This window comes from Electrona antarctica, assembly GCF_951216825.1.
Source record: "Electrona antarctica genome assembly, chromosome: 17".
Classification (NCBI taxonomy): domain Eukaryota; kingdom Metazoa; phylum Chordata; class Actinopteri; order Myctophiformes; family Myctophidae; genus Electrona; species Electrona antarctica.
This window is the reverse complement of record NC_136798.1, coordinates 22,931,779-22,951,823: the sequence shown is the minus strand read 5'-3', so window position 1 is coordinate 22,951,823 and position 20,045 is coordinate 22,931,779. Positions and strand designations below refer to the sequence as shown.

Sequence of the window (20,045 nt, the reverse complement as noted above, 5' to 3'; positions counted from 1 at the left end):
TAATAAGAGAGAGAGAGAGAGAGAGATATGTCTTTAATGCTTTGTTTCCTAATGTAAGGTAGGCCTACTGTTTGCCTGTTTTGTTAATATGTTTTCAAGTGGGAGACTGCGGATGAAAATGAGCATTTTTGCTAAATCCGGTGTATTTACATTGCATTTACGTAGTGTCCATTAATATGCATTGTCTTATGTCTAAATAAAGTAAAGTAAGCGATTGGTGATATTGTGTTTGTTTATGTAATAAATGAGTGAAAGCTGATTTAGCGTAACATGTAAGTCGAGGAGCATATTTAGAATTATAATTTTTTCTAACCACTAGAGCAACTAGAAATGCACTCTGTCGAGGTGCCAACTTGCGCCTTGCACACAAGTAGGCATACAGTACATGGCCTACTTGTGTTCAAGCAGAGCACGCAAGTACTGCTAGTCTGCTACTAACTAATTGTCTATTACAACTGCTGTACTAAATCCTTTAGACCCGTTACTGACCTTGACTACCTTGAGCGTTAGTTACCTTTTACGTCACCATCAACAGCCAATAAGGGACCACCATACATACATACATACATACATACATACATACATACATACATACGTTACCTTTTACCCACCCGACATTGAAACATATCTGAATTACGTCACCATCCAACAGCCAATTACATACCACATTTGGTCCAGCCAACCACAGTACTTGCGCGCTCTGCTTGTGCAATTATTTTGAATTTCTTGTCCAAATTTGGAGTAACATCATAGCAAGGTCAAATCAAACCTCTACCAAAGTGCACTTGCCCTTTAAACATATTTTACACATTCACATACTTTTGCAATCTATTACTAAAAGCTATTTAGAAAGCTATAGATGAAAATATTTTCATTAAGGATGTCTGTCCGTCAGTCCATTCTATCATCCTTCTACTTTTTTTTTTTAATTTAATTTTTCATCCCACGATTTTGCAACCCATTTTTTTCCCACCCAGTGTCAATTATCTGATGTAATCCTGGGCGCTACACTTCCTCTGCCAACCTGGGGGGGCAGCGGACTGACCTCATGCTTCCTTCTATGCATGAGGAGTCCAAGCTGCTTCTTTTCACCTGACAGGGGGGAATTTCCCCGGCCAGACATAGCGAGTGGAGTGAACACGTTATTCCGACCAGTTCCTTTCCCCTCCATCAGGCACCCCGGCTGGCCAGGGGGAGGTAGTTTAGAGACTAGGATTACTGCATGTTTTTTGTGAGGGTACCTACCCTAGGAGACACGGGGAGAACATGCAAACGCCACACAGAAAGGCCCTTTCGCCCTGCTTCGGGTATGGGCACTGATGACGCAGAGGAGGGAACACGCCCACAGCGTCCCGGAATCGAACCCAGGCCAGGACCTTCTAGTTGTGAGGCGACGGCACTACAGACTGTGCCACCGTGCCCCCCCTATCATCCTCTACAACAGTTTGGTCCCAAACAATTTCTCCCAAACTACAGGTTCCCGTAAGATGAACAGTAACCCTACTGATTTTGGTTACCCCATGGCCTTTATTTTAACGCCATTGGCATGAAACCTGGAAGATGGACCCTATTGATTTTGGGGGCCCCATGGCCATTCCATTTCCTCTATTGCCACCCTTACGCCAAAGTTCCACATGCACATAACATATTTAAAAATCTAGTATGCAGTAACTAGTAACCCGATAGGCAAATGTTTGGGGCGTTTGGGGCGCGTATCACAAGGGCCCACGCAGGATGCCTTCTTCAGCACGTCCTCCTCGGTTTGACTTCCGGTCGGCCGGACTATTTGCTGTGTCTTTCCCCTGCTCTCTTTCTGCCTTTCCTGTCTCTCTTGCTGTCACTATCAAAACTAGGAAGAATGAGGTTATAGATATCTGAAATGACAGGATAGGAGGAATGTCATTGTAGAAATCCGAAACATTAATTGGTACTAGGAAGAACTGAATTCTAGTTATCTTGAAATACAATTTCTACTAGTACGAATGTTACTATGGATATCTATAATTACAATTATGACTAGTGAGAATGCAGTTTTGACTAGGAGAAACGTGGTTTTGGATATCTAAAACATATATTACAGATAGATAGGAGGGTGGATCGATTAAAAGTTAAAGCGGCTTGCCATAGACCCCTCCTCCTTTTGGGACACTCAAACACTGTGTACATCGTCGTGGAGCTAAATATTCTGTGGGTCTGCTAATTCTCTCCTTTTTTCTTATCTCTATTATCCTCTCCAACCCTCCTCTTCATCCTGCTGGCTGTAGCAGTAAGACTAAGGAGGGATGCCCGGGCCCGGCAGGGCTTTAGTTTAGACCACATACTTCTTGACAACAAAGGGGCCTTTCTACGTTGCCTCTTCTCAGGACTCCCTCCATGGGCCCAGCCTGGCTCCTCCACCAGAGGCTGAGGCCATTAGCAGCACTGGGGCCTATCGGGTGGCAATCTCTTCACGGCTGTTTCTCTCTTCCTGGACACATGTCTGTTACACAGCTATACCCAGCTCCCTTTGAGCACCAGAGCCCTAGGCAGCTGAGAAGCCACAGTAGCAGCCTGGCAGGCTAGCTGGTTGGTTTCTGAAACAGGGTTGCCCTTTTTTATTATTATAAATCTCATAAGATACCACCAAGATCAACATGCATCATCATGAAGTGTGGAGTGCACAAGTGGTGAATAAGATCCTTTTTTGAGACTTTAGTTTCATTGACCCTCTTTCTGTATGACTTTACCTGCATCCTTTGTAATCTGATAGAGCTATTACATCTATCTAGTATCAGAATGGCAGAATGGCAGAAACCTGTGTGTGTGTGTGTGTGAGTTTTTGTGTGGCTTTCTATCTGTCCCTGGAATAACCCCACCACGACCTACTTCAAACTTGGCCGTGTGCTCCTGCCTATGACTCGGGTATGGTATGTGCTGATTGGTAACTCATCGGACCGGCTGTTGTCCAGAACAGACAAATCACACCCTGACAGGCACCCATGTGAAGCGAGGGGCGCTCTTATCATCGTACATCATCAAGAACATCACCTTATTGGCCAAGAGGTGCCACGACATACATATCCAGCCGATTTGCTCACACATATGATTTAAATTCTGCCATTTATTGTCAATGGCATTTAATGATTGTGTTCAGAACTTCAGACACAATCTACACTATAGCTGTTTATAGGAATCAAAAATCACACTCATGTGAACTAAGTGAGGGGCGGCATTGGCTTCCCTGATTGACCAACCCAACCACTGGCTTGTTTGTGTCACTACACCAGTCTAAGTGGTAGCGTGTGCAGTGGTAGCATGTACATGCATGTACATGCATGTCCAATCCATGTATACATTTCAGGAACACAGGTGTCTCTCTGAGGTATAACTCCGGGCACAACCCATCAACCGAGTTAAAACTTGCCACATGTTTCCCATATGACCTGGGGACATTTTCTCTGGGAATGGCATGCATTCACATTTCACAACTTGCACTGTTCCCACTTGCGTGGTACCTGAGTAGGCCGGTGTCCCTAGTACAGTAAATTAACCTAAGGTGCATTGAAGATCTGATCACCTAGACTTGTTTGGCCAGAATTGGGATGGTCACATGAATAACAAAAGTATGAATGCTTTTCCAATCCACACATGCTTGAACAGGAATAAATGGTGTATAACCATTAACCACAGATCCAACAGCCACACAAACCTGCCGTCAACTAGTACTGTACATGCTTTCCAAAGAAATTGCCATCTTTCCAAAGGAAATGGTCAACTTATTATTAGTTAGAGAAAAAAAGCACATTGGCACTCTGCATTTGATATAGTGCAGAAGATCAATTAAATTTGTGTACCTGTAATCTAGCTAGATAATATCTAGACGTACCCAAATATTATTTTTACATTGAAATAAAATAATATGACTAAAGTTATGACTTATTGAAATAATGGAACTGATTTCATTCAATGATATTTTAGAAAATTATGTAGATGTGTCGCTGTTGAACACATTTTACTGTGATGATGCAGCACCACACAGCCCATCTTTTTACAGTGCTACCTTTTTTTTTTAAGAGTGAACAGAGGGTGACTTCTGTTTTGGCAGTGGCAGCATTTCTCTCATAAGGACATTCTCTGCAGTCCTGCTGATCCTGTAATCTCACAGAGAGCTGTGATCAGCTGCATCTAGTGTTTTTGGACTATGTTTGGACTGTGTTTGCAGCTCCTAGCAGAAGATAAGTCATGATAGGTCACAACTGGACCATCCGGTTTCCCGGTAAGGCTTGTCTGGGTTTTTGGTGACGGATCGATTCTGCTTCCTTTTTAGGCCATGACTGAGCACAAATACTAGTCTGATGTTGACTATGTAATGTCAACATGTAGTCTATTTAAACACCATACCCCTGGAGAGGGCCATAGAGTGATTTTATGATTCCATGTCCTTTTATGCCAGTTGTGTTTTGTTGACATGCTGCTGAATTATAGCTTTACTGTATTTTGTACCCTGTTCCAGCACTTTGACATATCAAACAAGGAAGTAGGCTTTTTATTTTGTCTAACAGGGTAATGGTTAACGTTCTTGAAGCAAGCCAAGAACGGTAAGTGCTATTGCACATAGTGTTTCTTGTCATTCTACACTCATGCAACCACCTGGTTTCAAACCTGTGTCTCATGGGAAACCAAACATCTACCCCTCAGCCAAAGTGGGATACCCCTCGGGTAACGAGAGATATTAGGCTTGTGATTTACTAGGCTACCCTACTACACGCACTGAGTCTACTATCATAAGTAAGGTAATTCACTAAGACATCTATGGTTGTCATTTGGAAGCCTTTACTGCATTGAAATTATGTTACTGCATTGGTCTTGTTCCAGTGGCTCTGACACAGTGATTCAAGCTTATGTATGATAGTAGTTTGCATGTTACTCGTGTGCAGTTAGTAGCAGTTAGTAGACTTTGTTTCTGTACTGCTCTTAAAGTAAAGCATGTGTTTAAGTAAGTAGCTTGATGTGCAAATATCACAGCATATCTGTCTGGAAATAATTATGTTATTAAAATCCACAAGGTCCATGCACAAAGTTTGCTGATCATATCTTTAAAGGAACATACCGTCCATACAGAACATAGCTTCACAACACATTCGAATTGGCTATAATAAACACTAGCCCATTTTCCTCAGTCAGTGTTGACTGAACATGACATTCTGCAAGTTATGGATGTTTGAATATCCTTTGTAATTCAGTCTTAAAGGTATATTCAGTGATTTCACTTAATTCAAATATCACTTATTTTTTCTTTTTTTGGATAATCCTCCCTACTATAAAGTGTGCTGACCATAAAAGGAGTTCCTCCCTGTCCCCAGTGAGCCCCTGGGGTAAAAAAAAACCCTAGTTTCGGTTTGGGCTTTGGGTGGCAAAGCCTTCATCCAATCAGGATGAGAGGGGCCTTCCTCCAATCATGATCGAGTGCATGTGCACATCTTGTTACCGGGGTGGACCAGGGTTTTTTCCAAATCACTGAATGCTCCTTTAAGCTAGACTTTTCAAAATGAAAAAGTGAAACGGGTTGCCGAGTATAAGGTATAAGGTGCTTATTAGCTAAACTGGGAGAGTCAACCATAAGAAAAAACATCAAATGAAAAGGTAGTTCTAGTTGTAAAGTGCTGGTTCATAATAGAAGACTTTAAAAAATCTACAATATATTTTGGTCCTGTATAGAGCCTCTCCAAAGGGCCTACCTCTCCATGATAGCCTAGTTATGACTGGAAGTGGGTGGAGCAACAGTCAAAATCTTGTGATCAAAAAGTAGCGAAAAAAAACCATGTAACGTTGCCCCCCTTAATAGTGGGTATGCAGCTGCTTTGCTCATTTCCATTTCACAGGCACCAATGCCTACCTATGCAAGTTTGAAGTTTCAGCAAATTGCTTTTCATTCCTTACTGAAATGAATGGAATTGAATGACATGGTTGGCAGTACTGGCAGTAATATCAAAGTTGTGGTCAATGGGCTAAACATGTCAGACCACCAGTGCACTTTAAAAAACGAATGTTGAAAGGCCACACTTACAATCATTTTTGCTATTACTGCTTCACATCATACTGTCGTGAAGCAAATCTGTTTCACCGGGGCCTTGGACTAGCTCCTTCCTCGTTCACAATTTTCAAAGGAAGGTCAAATAAAATACCGGTCTGACAAAAACCGAGACAAACTCAAACCCAAGCTGAACAGATGACTTTCAGTTCATGAATACATTTAGGCTAACCCACCCATGCTAATGCTTTTGCACTCTAGATGCCCTCTAAAATCTAAATCATTATCCCATTGACTGCATCACTTATATGGCAATGCAGTAAAGGACTGCAAATAAAGAGAAGAATACAGAGCTTGTCAACTGAGTTTCTGGCAAATGAAGGAGGTATTAGATGTTGGGAAACCAAAAAAAGGGTGGTGGGGGATCCCCCGAAGGCACCAAGCCATCTTGTTCCATTTAATTGGACTGCTGTACTTTGAGTTTGCAGAATACCATAACACACAATTAATGGCTTTCTCCTCTCTCAGACTCTTGTGTGAAAGCAATTAAGCAAATTCTGCTTAAGTTTCACTTTGCAAATGTCCTGGCCAGTCAATATTCAGATCCCAGCTGCCTCAGGGAGTCAGTTCATTTGGTGATTATATTTATAAACACTATTCCACGAGAGCAGTACACAAAGTGTAATTTTGATCTGCGTTTAACTTTTGTGTTGTCCTTGTCACAGTATGGGCTTGCATTCTTCAGACTGGAACTCATCTGAGTAATTGTAGAAGCCTTGTGGTGTAACCTTGGCCATAAGCAGCGACGATGTAATGATGCCAACACAGAGAAAGCATCTGTGATCATACTGCCGATGCAGGTCTGGTGCTCGTGTTCTTGAGTATCTGCCTTTTGGCAGGATGCAGTAGCCAAGCTGTCCTGCCAAAAGCAACTTGCGTCATTCTCTCCCACCAGCTGGCACTGCATGCAGGTACCCCTCTACCCTTCCCTGCGAAAATGAATGGAAAGGTGGCAAGCAGTGTGGTAGGAAGGGTGCTGGTTTTGTATTACTGTGCCGCGCGCATGTGTGTGTGTAAGAGTAAGATAAGTGTGTGCATTCGCCCACATGCCGTCTCATCACAGAAGCCCTGAGTCCCTCTGTGGCAGTGCCAACGGCAATGCAGCAGCTCCGAGCTCTGCAATCAAATTGGCGTCTCTCACAATGCAGCCGTGCCATTACCGTAGCCATTAGCTCAGCATCCCCGTGTAGCAGTAATGGACCTCCTGGCCTCTCCAGAGGATATACGCTGCCTTCTCGTCTCCCAACAAGTCCAGCTACTGTTACTGGCTAATTCACTGGAATCTCACTCACACAACACAACCCACGTGCACCTGGATCTCATTTATGTAATGATCGTGTACTTCCCCTGCACCCCCATTCCCCATCCCCCACTAATCAAACAACAATTGCTTTTGGGAAGCGAAGTGAGTCTGGTTAGTGGGTGGAGGCGTGTTAATGTTTCTCAGGCCACCAGCACTTTTTAAAGTGTTGTAGCCATAAGCCATTGTATGCTGACTATGCTCTAAACTAATTTGAGCAGATTCTCGTATCTGAAGCCACTGATAACTAATGCAAAAGCAAACATTGAATAAGCTTGAATTCACACGTAACAACATTACAGATTGACTATGAGCGATGGGGCAAGATAGTAAATCTGCAGCGATGAGACTGGGCTTCAATTTGCCCTTTGCTAAGTCCCACCCCAGCCCGTTCTTGGCCAATACCACGTTAGCGACGGTTACTAAGTAAGGATCCTGGTCAAGCTTTCAATGCGGGTCAAAATGGTTAAGCGGCGTCAATAAATATATTTGCTGTAGTATGTGTGGACCTCAGAAAGGGGGTCCAAACTAGTCCATTCCATGAATTATTTCGCTCCGTTGTGCAGTTTAATAGTAAATATTAGAAATAAAATTAGGCTCTCATAACAGGGAAACGGCTCTCAAAGTCACTCTTTTAGCACATAAACGAACGCAACAAAAGCTGATTCTGACAGGTTATCACATCAGGAAAACTCATGCGGTTATATTTTTAATAAAAATGTCAACTTTGTCTTGTTTTGACTAATTTGTGTAGAAAGAAGATCCGGTAGGTATGCCTACGCCGACCGAATCACTTCTGTTCGTGTTAAGTAAAAATCGTGTTAAGTAAAAAAACGATCTGATTGGTCCAAATCTGTACACCCACTCCTGAAGCGTATTATTGGAATGCCATTGAGCCACTACGGGGATGTAAACAAACGTATTTGATGTCATCCGCTTGTCGCTAAAAACATACACAATGGATGTGTTTGAGGGAGACACTTTAGAAGACACTTTAGGAGAAGTGTCTGTGTCTGGGACTGCTCGTCTGCGAAGCTGCAGCTGGGTGCATCTCAAACAGCGTGGCGACTTGTTTACAAACGAAACCGCGCAAGATGTCCCCGCGAGAGTTGGGAACGCCGCAGTACCGCTTCAACCAAAATAGCTACTTTATAAATCTATCTTAAAAGACAGATTGACGACATGCGTTTTCCTGATGTGATAACCTGTCAGAATCAGCCTTTGTTGTGTTTGCTTATGTGCTAAAAGATTGAGAGCCTATTTTTAATTAAAAAACTGCACAACGGAGCGAAATAATTCATGGAATTACCCGACGGTGGCTCAGGGGTAGAGTTTCCAGATGGTAACCGCAAGGTCGCCAGTTCGAACCCGGGCTCCCCCAGAGTTAGTTTCGAAGTGTCCTTGAGCAAGACACTGAACCCCTAATTGCTCCTGATGTGCTGGTTGGTACCTTGCATGGTTTCCGCCACCATCAGTGTATGAATGTGTGTGTGAATGGGTGAATGTAATGCACAATCTATGTAAAGCGCCTTGGATAAAGGCGCTATATAAATGCATAATTTACCATGGAATGGACTAGTTTGCTCATAACAAGGTAAGAAAACAAACCCTCTTTCTGAGGTCCACACATGCTACAGACACAGCGTAACCATTTTGACATGCATTGAAAGCTTGACCAGGATCCTACCGTCGCTAACGTGGTATTGGCCAAGAACGGGCTGGGGTGGGACTTAGCGGTAGGGAGCGCCCCCCTGTGTTCATTGTAGGGGGGGGCGAGGATTTACTAATCGTCGGCCTCCGCCGCGGTCTAAAACTAAAGGGCGAAAGGCCCTCCCTTCGTGACGCGGAAAACCGTGTTGCATTATCCCACAGCTATAAAAAATAGCCCTGGGCAGCTTGGTCTGGCACTCCACACCGAAGTTCCAGACTAATATCTATCTACGCAGTACGCAGTGATATTGGTCTGGCCATGCCAGGTTATCGATTCCCAGCTGTGGTGCTTCCAGTTTGGCCAGGCACTCCACCAACAAATATAATTGCCACTCAAGGGGGGAAACCGGAAGGGTATATGTCCTTGTCACTGCTCCAGTGACTCGTACCTCTGTTCAGTGAGATGGCATGCAGTAACCTCCACATCATGCATTACACTCTCCTGGTGAACGCCTCGCTTTCAGGTGAAAATAAGCAGCTGGTGGTGACTTCATGGGGGGAATTGACAGCAACTAATAGAGAAACTGTTGCTCTCTCACAGCTGTTGTCCCAGTAACCTTGTACCTTTTTGAAGTACTTTCTTGTACATATTTTTGGCAGCCCGTTGCATCACCCACAGTGGAGCATGATGCCTGATTTATACATTGTTGCTGCCTTCCATGCATTGTCAGCTTGTAGATCTGCTATTTTCAGTGTACTGGTGTGCAACCAAGTATAAATCAGGCATAATGTCTGGTTGATTCCATCACGAGAGCGATGCTGATGTTATGACAGAACGGCAAGATCAGAGCGACCCTCCAGCTGTTATTGACGCTGCTGAGAGGCAGAGAGAAAGACACAAAGTCAGAGAGACGGGAAGAGACAGTGAGCTGGAGAATGTTTATTGTTGTCTGTCTAGGGGGCTTGGCTGTGGGAGGGAACAGGCCTCTGTCTGCTGAACCCCAGCATGAGAACAGGAAATGCGCGAGCACAAGCGCAACCATCGACTCAGTCATGCATTCACTGTAACAATAATCCAACTACATCATGAGCAGGCCCTATTTCTCGCTCTCCCTCCCTCTCTCTCGGTTGCTCTGAGTTATGTAATCCCTACTGAACGCTGATGGTAATCCACCTCCTCTCTCTCGCTCCAACCCTCCCTCCCTCGTGACAGGTTACGACGAAGAGCACTCGCCGGTCGCCTGGGGGGGAAAAGATGTGCGATGGAATGGTAGCGTTTCTGACGAGATCCCCGTCCTCCGCCTTCCATCACTCCTCCTCACTAGCCCACAGGCTGGCTGCCTCCGCTCTCTTCCTCATCCTCGCCCTGCTCCCTCATGGTCACACATCAGGTAAGATTTAGCCTACACACACACACACACACACACACACACACACACACAAAACCCATTGTGCACAAACGACTCTACCACAGCTCCTCTCCACACATCGACCTACCCTCTGTCCACGCCAATCTCTTCTGAATTGAGGTTACCCCCCCCACACACACACACACACCTCCACAACCACCATCATCTTGCGGGTCAGTTATATTAAATTGGTTTCCTTTACCCTTGGGCTGGTCGAATTTCCTTGCTTCTGAGCGCTGGCCGAGAACAGAGGGCAGTTCCAATAGCCCCCCCCCGCCCCACCCCCTGTCTGTGTGCTCTGTCCCGACTCCTAATGAGTCACGGTTTTTCCTGCCATTTCTTTATTGAGTTAAACAGAGGCGCTCGGTCTGCGGTCACACCACTGTCATAAGGTTTTTAATCAGCCGCAACATTCACTGTCCTCGGAGGGTTGTAGCTAGCCAGCAGGGTTAGCACACCCGGCCAATCTCGCCATGTCACGACGGACTCCACATTGAATTCAGCACAGTAGGGTTTTTTGTTTTTGTCCTGACATTTGGTTCACACTTTACAGTCATTGCAGGAGCCACGACTATCTATGCACAATTGTGAAGGCTCGTGCTTGGAGTTTGTTTCACGTATAGCCTGGTGATATGCTGCCTGGCTGAACCCCTTCACTTCTACCGATTTCATTTTCCCGTCACTCATCTGACGGTAGGCTCCTCCCCCACACTCATTCACTCACACGTGCTCACTCCCCCCCCCCCCCCCCCCAACACACACAGACACTCCCTGCGCACATATCCAGCCTGTGAATGCTGCCAGATGTCCTTGTCACAGCAAGAAGGCGGTGGATTGTGCATGTGCGTTCAGAGAGCAGTGCAGGCCGGGATGTTGTGGCCCTAGGGATATTTCAGCTATAATAGATTTTTCCGGCAACACTTAACCTAATATCTAGATGATGGAAATGCATGACTATTGCAGTATAAGAATCATAATTGCATCATAAAATGTCAATACTTAAAACATCATGTGTACTGTATAACCATGTGTCACCATTATGGGACTCTTTTGAGTCATGTACCAGAATGTCTTTGTGCGATAAGACGTTATGAACACCGCAACCAAACCAAACCATAGTTTAGTTTGTACTATGATGACGGTATTAGAAACACTGGTCAATATACATTATATTAGGTCAAGTGGAAATATGTTTTTTTTCCTGTGGGGAAGCATGTAAAAGCGCTGTTGTGGTTAATTTATTTATTATTCATTCGGTACACACAAGCTTATGATATGCGTATAATACCATCACGATGACTTATAATGCCTCAGGTGTCCTATTCAAGCCAGACCCTATACTGATTTTCCTTGTTCGATGCTGCATCAAGCATTGCTCAAGTAAATAAGTGTACAAGCCTATTATGTCTGAGGGAGAGAGAGATACATGGGAATGAAGGGAGGGAAAAAGAGCTAAGGGATAGTGACAGAGAGAAGGAGAGCTAAGGGATAGTGACAGAGAGAAGGAGAGCAAATGAGCTCAAGAGGGAGAAGGAACGGCACGGCACCCCATGTGTATCTTCTGTGATGCTCTTATGTAATTCACGTGATTCATGGAGCGCCCAGAGGAGCACGTTTCACACTCACGTTCTCTCGCTCTCACACACAGCCACACACACCAAAGCATACAGTATGGCTAGGTACAGTATTTTACCCACCTATCATTCTCCACGTGTTGGAACAAGGTGGTGTGTTTCTGTATGCATGTTAAAATGCTGTAAGGATGTTACGCTCTATATGCCCAACAGTATGCGTGCAATTGCACTGCTGCCTTTTTAATTAAATCTGCTTGCTACTCAGCCAGGTGGGCGGCGGCAGCATCCCCTGATTCTTCCTTCGTAACTCATTGATTTTTGAATCGTTTGTTGTCTTGTTTTGTTTCCGTTGCCGAGCACATCTCTCTGCTGCTGAGACGGGTCATTATGAGTCTTATTTCACAGGATTCTGTCATCATCTTCTTGGGTCACTAATGTTTCCTTGGTCCAGTCGCACTTAATTTCCATTCTTTCTCTCCCCCTCCATACATAATTCAAGCAGGTAATCCCCCTGACATATAGGCTATACCGGGAATGAAGATTGCCCCGGACGTTTCCATGAATATGAAATTTCATCACCGCTGTGTGATGTGACAGGCTTATTTCCGCGGTCGGCGCAAACAGTGCACACACTGTATGAATAGGAATGGATACGGCACAATAGAATCCTCAGTGTTAATTTATCCATTTGTAACTTTGAGAGGGTACGAAATGTAACCAAATGGACCCATGAGGGAGTTAAATTGACACTGAGGATTTTGCTGTGTGAGAAATTATGGATTTGCATTCAGATAGAAAGGACGGCATAGGCAAGCATAGAAGTAAGTGTGTGTGTGTGTGTGTGTGTGTGTGTGTGTGTGTGTGTGTGTGTGTGTGTGTGTGTGTGTGTGTGTGTGTGTGTGTGTGTGTGTGTGTGTGTGTGTGTGTGTGTGTGTGTGTGTGTGTGTGTGTGTGTGTGTGTGGGGGGGGGGGGGGGGGTTGTTCATTGTTAGTCATTCATTAACATGAAATTCTACCTTTTTATATGTTTATTATAGCATGGAGTGTTGAGGAACATGGGAGAGAGAGGGGCGGGGATGTTAACAGAAGGTTGTGAGTCATACTGCTATGGCTTCACGCTTTCCACTCCAGCATGCTGAGCTACAGGGTTCATTTGGCCAAATTGGCCCCCAGGGGGGAGATGACTTGAACCACTCTCGTATTGGTGGCTTTGTGTTCTTTGTGAAAAGGTCACACCAGCAGACTCCACCGTTTATAAGCTCAAGCTGCAGTAAGATGCTGCCACCCACCGCAATGCCACTTCAAAGCCAGCTTTAGCGCAGACATGCACTGTAAAATCTGTGATAATTTACCTCTGAGCGTGTACAAATGGGCTACATTTCGCCCATTTTGGGGAGTGTACAATTGTTACATTTGTACACGAAGGTTAATTACTTTTTTCACTATCCGGTGCTCAGCTGTTCACACAGTAAACAGGGTTAGCGCATGGCAAAGATATCATCTGCAGTGTCCCTCGAATTACGCGCTTCTTGCTTTGATCCATAATAACACAGGCCTCCAAAAGCATGAGAAGCAGCAGCAAAGCTAAACAAATCCTCCTCTGCATTCCCATCTTGGTGCCAGTGAAAACGAACACACTTGGCATTTGTTTTGTGTTGCTCAGCAGCAGAACGCAAGGGCCAGCTGCTGTCCTGCCTGGAAAACGATGGGTGGCTGCACTCAGGTGGCCTTGAGGGGGGCAGGGTGTTGTTTTCACCGCTGGCTTGTCTCGTGTCATCCCATGATGTAACGGAATCACGTCCATTGTTTTGTGAGGAGTTTCGTCCCCTATGGCCTATGCTATAGCGTCACTGAATGAAAAAATGCTCCCACTGAATGTCTCACATACCCGTTTTGTATCATGTATAAATGTACCTTGTCTGTCTCTGTGTCTCTCGGTCTATCGGCAGACAGAAGTGAAACGAGGTACTTGTAACTCACAAGGAGCTAGTGGTCAGTGCACTAACTGGTTGACCTACCACCAGGCACCGACAGAATTACACACAGAAGTAGTTCCTTTTTTGTGGTTTCAGTTTCGCCATTATGTTACAGAGGATATGGTCATAGACAGTGAGTCAGAAATGGGAAGTTTTAAGGAGAGCAATAATGACGGGAACTTGGAAGCTGAGCTTTCGTTCTCGACATGCTCACCCGCCAAGATCCTCCATTGCAACAGTGTTATACTGGCAAGCCGCATTGGACTGTGATCTATGTAGGTGCCGTCAAATAGACAAACAATGGCTCTCTGAATTCAGCGGCCTTGTGAAGTTGAAGAACGCTGTAGTACAGGAAAATGCCATTGAGAGCCAGAAGTCTCTCACGCACAGGCCTGCTGTGTGCTCTGTGTGGGGCTGACGTTTATGTATGTGCTTGTGTGAGAACGGGAAATGGCTTGCCTCTGGCCCTGAAGACTAGAGAATGTGAAGTTACTGTGTACAGACAAAAAAAGAGGTAGCAAAGAATGAGAGCAAGAGAGGGAGCTTAAAACTGAGCGCTGCCTTCCTGTTTCCCCTCTGAGTCACGTTTGTTTTTCGTTGGCCAATCGATTGTTATCCAGTCTGAGGTTGACTGAGTAATATTTTCCCTGTGCCCAAAGAACTCGTCAATGGCTGTTGCACAAACCGATCAGCCTCTGTTTGTATTGGCAATACTCGTCTTGAAGTGTATGACGACTGACTGGAAAGGGGTGTCTCAAAAGTCGAGTTGCGAAAGAAAAAGGCTTCGACAACTCCCTTCTCTCTGGTTAATAACAGACTAGGCTTTAGTGGCTAGCATAACGTCACTGCTCTGACCACAGAGGAAAATGTCAAAACGAGCCATGCGCCCCACTTCTGGCATCCTTAAACAGCTATGGTCTCTGGAAGGTTTGTCGCTCTATCTGAAGCACTGCAAAAATTGTTAGATTACTTCTAAAAGCCACAATAATTGCTGTGGTCCTGCCTTCTCATTCTTGGGTCCTCCCAGCCCTCACAGAAAGCTTGCTAGCTAGGTTGGGTTTGCAAGCAAATGAAAGGGAAGGGTAGGGGGTGCAATTGGTAATGTTCAGTTAACTGTTCCAAATGGTCCCCTGAAGACCTGTTAGTAAAGCAGTAAAGCAATATACTGGCTGCTGGCTAATTTCTTTATTTCCTTCTTTTTTTGAAACGTGAGAACAAAGAGGGCTTTTAGGAGGGTGTTGGATACCATTGGGCCAAACCACAGAGAGCTGCCTCTCCACAAGAGATCACCAGTCTGCAATTAGGATTGCTGGAACCACGGTCTTGTCTGCGTGTGTGCGTGCACCTCTGTGCACGTGTCTACCGAGCACACTGCACAGCCTCCTTTTCCGTAATGCCCCCGTCCTTGTTTTCTTTTCCTACCTTCTTTTTTTTTCTCTCTCACACTCTTTATCTATCATTCTCTCTCCCCTCTGCGCTGGCAGCCATTAGCCAGGTGAGCCAGAGGCCATTAGAAGCAGCCCGATAGCAGGAGCAATATGTCTTCCTCCACTTCAATTACCTGTGTGTTTATCAGTGCAGAGGGACAAGCACCGCTCTCTCTCTATGACACCTGCCCACCCGCCTTGTCATTTAATGGCTCTCTCAACCAATCAAGTCCCACAGTGGAAACTTTACAAACGGCCGGCTACACAAAAGAGACACTCCACAGGGAAAACAATGAGATGCCGCAGTGCAGAGAAGGACAGACATCGCCAGTCTTTCTTTTTCTAGATCCCAGATGGTGGGGGGTGGGCGTTCAAGGACCTATCCTACGCATCACCCCATTCACCGACCATTCACTTGTCTACAGCTGAGCTACACAGCTCATCGCAGCTGTGTGAAAGTAATCTGGTCTTCAAGTGCATGCATCATGTCCAAGTTGCACTTGAAGATGCACAGTGCAACATCTTACTTCCTGCCTAATGGTTGCAGCAGTGGCTCGGGAGGTAGAGTGGCCGCTTGGGAATCACAAGGTTCCCGGTACGATCCACAGTTCCTCCTGGCTGCTTGTCAAAGTGTCCTTGAGCAAGACAAGTTGGTGCCTTGCGTGGCTTCTTCCGTCGTCGGTGTGTGAATGTGTGTGTAAATGGGTGCATATAAATGCAACATTTACCATTTATCCAATAAAATGTTCTCATTGTCCACACGCAGGTGTTGGAAACTCTGCTGTGTAGACTGGTCAATGTGGTGTTCCTGTCTCCATGTATTTATGTGTCTGTAAAATTGTCACCTCCCGGTTTGTTTCTACTCTTTGTACTGGGTAATGAACTCTTTAGTGGATCATAATGTTTGGTGTATTGTGTGTGGCATTCACATCATAATAATCTGTGTATTATAGTGTATCCAGACTGGGGCATGCGTTAGTCCGATGTCCCGTTAGTCCGAAATACGTGGCTGGTTAAGACTCACCCGTGGCTTGCGTTTGCAGCTAGGGTTAGGTTATGATTAGGGGTTAGTAATGTCGGATTATTGGGACGTCGGACTAACACTAGTCCAGACTTGCCACTGCTGACAGATGTTGTTGTGTGGTAAAGATTAATAAGGGCCAGAGCAGGGTGTAGGAGCCACTAGGGCTGGGCGACATGAATTCCAATTATTATTATTTGAAACTTCTGCCTGAAGATTGTTTTAGTTTCAAACGCAGTGAAAAAAATCTACAAGCTTGTGAGCTTTTTGATTGTCTATTTTTTTACGCACCATTGATTGTACAATGAATGAATAATAATGCATAGTTAAGTGGTTAATCAGACTAAACTATTTTCAATTATGTATAAGAAATAATATAAAACCCACCTGCTTCTCGATTATTCGAGTGACCAACATGAGCAAGATTAGTTGGTTATTGCTTGTAAATAGTCTTTTATGACATGCCCAGAGTGATGCTAGTGTTAAAGGGCGTTTTTCACGACGCTGCACTTAATAACAAACCTGTATTCTAACTTCCTGGCAGAATTTTCTCTGATAACGCAGATGGACTTTGGGTCAAAACCTAGTGACCAAGAATCACGTGTTATGGTTTTCACATACAGTACAGATACAGTATGCAATGTTTGTATTGCTCATTGTTGTCTCCACCAGGCCGAAGGCATGCGGAGAGAGTATGTTTTGCACTCCGTCCGTGTGTGTGTCCGTCCGTCCGTCCTTCCTTCCGTCCGTCTGTGTACAGCTAATCTCCGGCACCGTTAACCCGGTCGATGCCAAACTTTGCACACACACTCCCTGGATGCCAACGATGAACCTCTGCCCCGCATTTTCCAGAACGGCCTGTTATAGCGCCACCATGAGGCAGCTTTGCACATTTTTTACCTAAAACTGCACCGATCTGCGTGAAACGTTGCATGCACACTCCCTAGAGGCCAAGGACAAACCTTTGACCTGCATTTTCCGCATCTGCTTTTTATAGCGCCACCAGGAGGCCGACTTTTGTAAAACACATTTTTTTATATTACTCCTCCAGATTCTGTCCAAAAATCTCACAAATCGTTACACAGTATCTCTATGGTCATGTGCTCAAGTCGGATCTGTCCGATATTTCATATTCCATCCTAATTGGCTATAATTGGCTTTCACAGTTTGCAAGATTGCCCCGTTTTGAACAAAAGCCTCAAATCATGAACGCAGCAAACAATTTACGTGAAATCTTTAACACATTTTCTTACTAGGCTGAGGAATATATCCCACCCTTTTCACATTGGCCTGTTATAGCGCCACCAACAGGTTGATTTTTGCAAAACACATTTTTGGAACAAAATGCCTCAAATCATCTAATTGCCATCAAAGGCAAACATGTTTATATTACTCCTAAACATTTTGCCAAACATCTCACACAGTCCTATCCTCCTGGTGGAGACCTGTGCCCAGAAGGGCACTTTTTCTAGTTCATTTATTCATTTGTGACTCCAGAGTCCTGAGAGTGTGCAAATGTAGTGGATCGGTTTGGTTACATTTACACGCAAATTAACGGACCTCCCTGGAACCCCTCCAAGGACCCCTGGGGGTCCCTGGACCCCACTTTGAGAACCACTGCGTTAAAGGTTTCCCATTGAAACGTGTGGCTGTGACAGCAGGCAATCATAATGATTTCTAAAGGGCCTCATCTGAGGGACCAGCCGGCTGAGCAGAGGACGTCTCTCCCTTTCTCTCTCTCTCTCTCTAATGAGCTGCTAAATATATCCCCCAAGTCTTCAGTCTCTCTTTCTTTTACTTTAGTTTAGTTTATCTGTTTCTGCCTCTCTGCCTTCTTCTCTGTCTGTCAAATTCTCTCTCCTCATCCTCTTCTTGTGCATGTTATTTTGTTTTGTTTTAATCGCGATTCGCGACGTGAGTTTAACGGTGCCATCCAGTTCAAATAGAATGATAAGTTAACGCATACCACACACCACAGTACAGGCGCTGGCCCCGCTGGGGACTCGATGGAGGTTGATCATAAATTCAATAACCTACATCATCAATGCCCTCTAATGACGTTACCCATACTAGTGCTCAATAACGCTCGCTCACAGCAAAGCGACGGCCAATTGAACTCAGCACAGACCGTAAGAACTCCTTGCCCTGGCAGCTGACAGTGAGCCAAAGACGAAGGGCTGGGCTGCTGCACACACACGTGTTCTGTCCTGCTGTCTCACGTTTGTTGTCAAAATGACTGAGGAGTGAGGGCTTTTGCTGCAACAGGACTCAGGAGTGTGTCGCTCCTAGTCTAGTCTGCATACACCAGGAGTGTGATGAATAAACAATTCGAAAATGTGTTAATATTTCACATGAAACTATAAATTTTGTTTTATTCTCTGTGAAAATCTCTTCCGGTATGTAAGGACCAGAAGCCCTGCTGATTTCTAAGTAGTCTTCAATGCTTGCTTGTTCATTTTAACCTCAATGTTAGGGCCTGAGCACTGACCGGTACAAGGTCCTATTCTAATGCAAGGAAACATTTCTATGCCAAATGAATAGCATTTTTTTGAGAGGCTTGCCTCAAATTATTCACAAGCTCACAACGTGCCGCGAAAGCTCACAAGTGTGAGCTTGTGGACCGGCTGTTTTCTGCCCGACGGTGACAATACTAATTCTATGGTCACCCCACTGATGCCTAAAGAACATTTGGGGCTCTATTTTCGTCCATGCTAAACCCCTTATCCCTAAACCACTTTGCCTTTTTTTTTTTTACTATGTTGAAAAACATTTTTGAATAGTTCAACTAGCTGATCTACATCAACATGGTGTGAGCTTGTAGATTGGCTATTTTAACTATTTTTTTACTGAACTAGAAATATTTTTCAAAATAGTAAAAAAAAAAAAAAAGGCAAAGTAGTTTAGGGATAAGGGGTTTAGCATGGACGAAAATAGAGCCCTTGGTGTTTGCCTAATGCCCTTCCTCCACAAGTGCTTATCCTCACTGTTTCCCTGACCAGGGACACTGGCCTGCTGTGCTTTTGATTACATCTCTGCTGCACTTCCTCAGTAGCCTATAGTCTGTTGGCTATGTCACTGCAAGATTTGATTTCAGATGATGTACCACATTATAAGAGCTTGGCTTTTCTCTCTGTTGTAGAATATGTAATTAGTATTATGCATTATTATAATTGTTTTCTTGGACCACTGACCACATACATACTGTAACTACTTCGCCAACATGCATCCCTAGTCCCATGATCTGCCATGTAGGTGAAATTGGGCCTTACAATACACAATGTGTCATTAACTATATATGTGTGTAGCCGGTTCCATACATCAAATCCTGTTGCTTTATAAAATGTCCCACCTGGTTATGCAAGACCGGAAAGCTGAGACCAAATCCATATGAACAACTGCTTTGCTGCAGCTACATGTTCAACCATCTCCAACACCAGTTGGACAGTGGAGGATGACAACTGCTCCAACATGTGGCTTTGTATGTCTATTCGCCCCCCGTGACATCATGTGGGTCAATAGTACATCATCATCATCATCATGATAAAAGCATTTATTAGGCACCGCTCACTTCACACAAGTGTGATTTATCTTTTTCTCAAAGGGTATACTGTGATTATT

The 20,045-nt window shown here is 44.6% G+C and overlaps 1 protein-coding gene across 1 annotated transcript in view; it reads left to right on the top strand.

The window, feature by feature from the left end:
• susd6 (sushi domain containing 6) overlaps positions 1-20,045 on the top strand; it is a 40,143-nt gene that overhangs the window by 1,298 nt on the left and 18,800 nt on the right. The window contains exon 2 of the mRNA XM_079527045.1: positions 10,234-10,411. Within this exon, the coding sequence (XP_079383171.1) occupies positions 10,276-10,411 (136 nt within the window). The 5' untranslated portion in view covers positions 10,234-10,275. The remainder of the gene's footprint in view (positions 1-10,233; positions 10,412-20,045) is intronic.